General features: G+C 40.1%; 1 protein-coding gene across 1 annotated transcript in view; it reads left to right on the forward strand.

Annotated features, from left to right (window-relative positions):
- Nucleotides 1-1223, forward strand: part of LOC122559189 (E3 ubiquitin-protein ligase ARIH2-like) — a 16850-nt gene extending 15627 nt beyond the window's left edge. Inside the window, exon 2 of the mRNA XM_043708567.1 lies at nt 833-1223. Coding sequence (XP_043564502.1) covers nt 939-1208 — 270 coding nt within the window. The 5' untranslated portion in view covers nt 833-938 and the 3' untranslated portion in view covers nt 1209-1223. The remainder of the gene's footprint in view (nt 1-832) is intronic.
- Nucleotides 1224-4318: the final 3095 nt, after the last annotated feature.

The following is a 4318-nucleotide window of genomic DNA, read 5'->3' on the forward strand; positions in this document are numbered from 1 at the left end:
GAGAGTGTGAGAAAGTGTGTGTGTGTGTAGTGAGTGCAGAGTGTCTTACGTCTGTGAGGGTGTGTGCGTGCGTCTGTGTGTGTGGGAGTGTGTGTGTGTGTGTATGTAGGAGTATCTACGTGTGTGTATAGTGCAATGGTGGTCACCTGTAATGTGACATGAACCCAAGATCCCGGTTGAGGCCCTCCCTATGGATTCATGTAGAACTCTGAGCTCAAAAACTGCATTAATTTATGTAAAACTCCGTTATCTCACCATTCGAGAGGAGTCAATATCCATGGGGAATGGATTAAGGTTAGAGGTAGAAGGCTGAGAATAGAGTTGAGAAATTTATTTCATCCAGAGGCTGATGGCAGTCTGGAACTCACTGCCTGAAATGGTGATTGTGCTAAAATGTCTGGTAACATTAAAGCAGGTGTTTAGATATTTATTTGTGTTGCCTTAGTCTCCAGGGCTATGGTCCAAGGACTGGAAAGTGGGATCACTGAAATGACATCTTTGTTCATTTTTGGTGTAAATCAGATGGTCTGCCTTGTGTCCTGTAAATGTCTGAATCTATAATAAAAAAAAAAGTAGAAATTTATGATCCTTCAAAATGAATATCTTCCACAGCTGTTGTCCTTGTTGACCTATGGTATGTACTTACTTTTGTAACTGTATCTAATCCTTTGGATTAGCAAATTGGTAGATTGAAAAGGGTTAGATATGATCTGTGAAACCATATCACAGGACGGAGCCATATTTATAAGAGGTGAAGGAAGTTTGAGTTACTGCTTTGTTATTAGTAATTTGCATTATTTACTAATTTTGACAGTTTTGATCTTTCTTCTAGTAATCCAAAAAACAGATGAAGAGTGGAAGTGACCACTGACTTTGCAAACAGTACTACATTTTGTTGGGTTTGGTCAAGTTTGTGGTGAATTCTTGCAGCTGTGACTATGTCGGTGGATATGAATAGCCAGAGTTCTGACAGTAATGATGACTATAATGGAGACTCTGAGGAAGAAGACCAGGGTGATATGAGTACCTATTACGAAGGAGTAGAGTGCGATGTGGAGCAGCAAGGTGCAGATGCCTTTGATCCAGAGGAATATCAGTTCACATGTCTGTCATACAAGGAGTCAGAGAATGTGTTAAATGAACAAGTCGATATCATGGCAGATGCTCTTAAGGTAAGACTTTGCAAGATATTTTGGGCCATTTTTTGACACCTGCACGTTTGACCATTTTCCAAATGCTGGGTGTCGACTTTGAAAGCGCAGAAGAACTTAAGCAAAACTCATTACAGGAACCTATTCTAATTTGAATTTGTGCAAAGATAATTCCAAGCTTCTTCTATTCTTTGTAAATTTTCTTCCTTTCACGAACTCATGGTGTGGTTTAATTGTTTGGGTGGCAGCAGCCCAACTAACACTTACTTACATGTGGACTTGCATCAATGATTGTAGGTGATGACACATTGTCCAAGTTAATGTCTGCCCTTGGGAATGGCAACACATGCTTACTTTACAGAAGCTGTCTTTGAAAGATAGCAGTGGGAAAGCTTGCAGTGCAACTACTTTGAACTCTCCTTATATCCCTTAGTGTCCTGCAGTATGAATGAAAGTCACTCAGCCCAATATGCCTATGCCAGTCCTTTAAAAGAGTTCCCTGTTAGTCCCACACCTTACTCTTTCTCTGTAGTTAAGTAATTTCTTCCTTTCAAATATAAATTCACTTCTCTTTTGAAAGTTCGTGTTGTTGGCTTGCTCCTGACATTGTGAGCAGACAATGATGCAAGTCCCACTAAGTGGAGTTGACCTATTCCGGGTTGCACGTCTGTTGTAACTAGATATTGGACATAAGCAGATTACCAGGTAATAATGAATGTTGACAATTTCATCTTTAGTATAATAGCAAACTTGGACCATTATGATCACTAACGTTGTTAAGGTTCTGTTTAATTGTACACTAGTTATGATATGTTTTTGGGAAGAGAGTTCAAAATGGTTTCTTAAGGATGTTTTGATATTCTGCATAGGAAAATCCCAATACAACCGTTCAAAAGCTGGTGGAATTGAAGCTTGTACAACAAAGAATATAACCTTAGTCAGGCCTTGTTGATACCCATGTTTTTCTTTTCAATAGAACTCTGTCCTATTCAATTCCTGGAAACATTGAGCTCTCCTTGAAGTTAAGGAGCACCACAGGATGAATTCAGTTTGGATGTTATTTTTGTCATTTGATTGTACATGATTATATCCTGTTGTAGGTTTCTTCACAACAGGCAGTACCAAATATTGGTGTCAATTCCAGGACTGTGGTGATTGAATAAGCTAAATTCTGGAAATCTAGTTTAGTATCATTATTTTCTGTAAGGTGTTCATGCCTCTTGCTTTGCTCCACTCCCTCCATATGGGCCTAAAGAAAGGGTCACTGGACCAGAAACATTAACTTTTGTCTGCACAGATGCTGCCAGATCTGCTGTGTTTTTCCAACCATTTCCCTTTTTGTTTCTGATTCTAAGTATCCGCAGTTCTTTGTTTTCTCTTCTTATGAGTAAAGATCTTTACTGAGAAACCATAGCTCGAATGTCATGCTTCATTCAGACTCTAGCTCCCTTTATTTTGTTGTTAGCCTTGGATGCCTTAATTCCTCAGCCCCAATAACCCTTGGATTTTGCTGATAATTTACATCCTCCACACAGTTGGTCCTTTTGGTGAGAACTGTAAGTCCATGAGCCAGTTGACCATTCCTGATCCTCTTCCGTGACTGCAGAACCCTGGACCAAGATCACTATGATTTGGCTGAAACACCTGGAATTCCAAAAAGCCTAGTCCATCTGACATTGATTGTAAATCTGAGAAAGACTGACCAATCCTGATCCATCTGACTACAGGTGCTTCAATTTTGGCCTCTTTATTTACTATTTATATCAAATATTTCATGACCACATTGTCTTTCTCAGAATGTCTGAGAGACAATGCTACTTGATGTGTTTTACAAATAGGTAAAAACAAGGACTGCAGATGCTGGAAACCAGATTAGAGCGGTGCTGGAAAAGCACAGCATCCAAGGAGCAGGAAAATCGATGTTTTGGGTAAAAGCCCTTCATCAGGAATGATGAAAAGGCTTTTGCCCGAAACGTCAATTTTCCTGCTCCTCGGATGCTGCCTGACCTGCTGTATTTTACAAATAGTCCAATAATTTATTCGCATTCAAACAATGTGACCCTTTACCACGGCGAAAGCAGTCCAGACAACATGATCAGTTCACAATGGTTCTAAACATTTCTGCTGTTTGGAGATGGCACAACAACAGCACCCAGGCGGACAAAGGTTTGAATTATCCATTTCCTTTCTCAATGGGAATTTGTTATAGTAACACTGGCCAGGTTCCAATCCTATTCTATTAGATGATCAATCCCTGCATTGCGTCAGGTAATGGTATTTTCTTGCACCAGTGTTCCATGATAGCAGTCAGACAATGTTCAAACCCTTTTGCTGAGCCACTGATTTTTATTTGCAACAATTTGCATGGGTTTTAAGATTGTTTTTCATATTCATAAAGTCCATTTGAAGGGATTCCGCTCCTACATCTTGGGATTGCACTGTTCAATTTCCTTGCTGGCTTTCTCTGTAGCAAAAATAGTTTATGGAACGGTTTGTTTATTTTGATCACAAATGATTCATTAAAACATTTCAATTCTTCCCCGATTTCCTTCGCTTTTCAAGTTATTAGTAGAGGGATCGACTTTCGGAATCTGAGGTCATGCTGCAGCTGTACAAATCTCTGATGCAGCTGCTTATAGGAAGGATATGGAAGCTTTGGAAAGGGTTCAGAGGAGATTTATTAGGATGTTGCCTGGTATGGAGGGAGGGTCTTATGAGGAAATGTTGAGGGACTAGAGGCTGTTTTCGTTAGTGAAGAAGGTTGAGAGGTGACTTAATTGAGACATGTAAGATAATGAGAGGGTTAGATCGACTGGACAGTCAGAGCCTTTTTCCGAGGATGGCAATGGCTAGCACAAGGGGGCATAGCTTCAAATTGAGGAGTGATAGATATAGGACAGATGTCAGAGGTAGTTTCTCTACTCAAAAAGTAGTAGGGCATCTAATGCACTGCCTGAAGTTGTAGACTCGCCAACTTTACCAGCATTTAAATGGTCATTGCATAGGTATATGGACAAGAATGGAATAGTGTCGGTTAGATGGGCTTCAGATTGGTTTCACAGGCGACGCAACGTTGAGGGCCGAAGGGCCTGTACTGCACTGTAATGTGTGTTCTATGTTGACCTTTAAATAGCTACTGTATATTGAACATGAGGGACAGGAGTAGT

This window comes from Chiloscyllium plagiosum, chromosome 18 (genome assembly GCF_004010195.1).
Source record: "Chiloscyllium plagiosum isolate BGI_BamShark_2017 chromosome 18, ASM401019v2, whole genome shotgun sequence".
NCBI lineage: Eukaryota > Metazoa > Chordata > Chondrichthyes > Orectolobiformes > Hemiscylliidae > Chiloscyllium > Chiloscyllium plagiosum.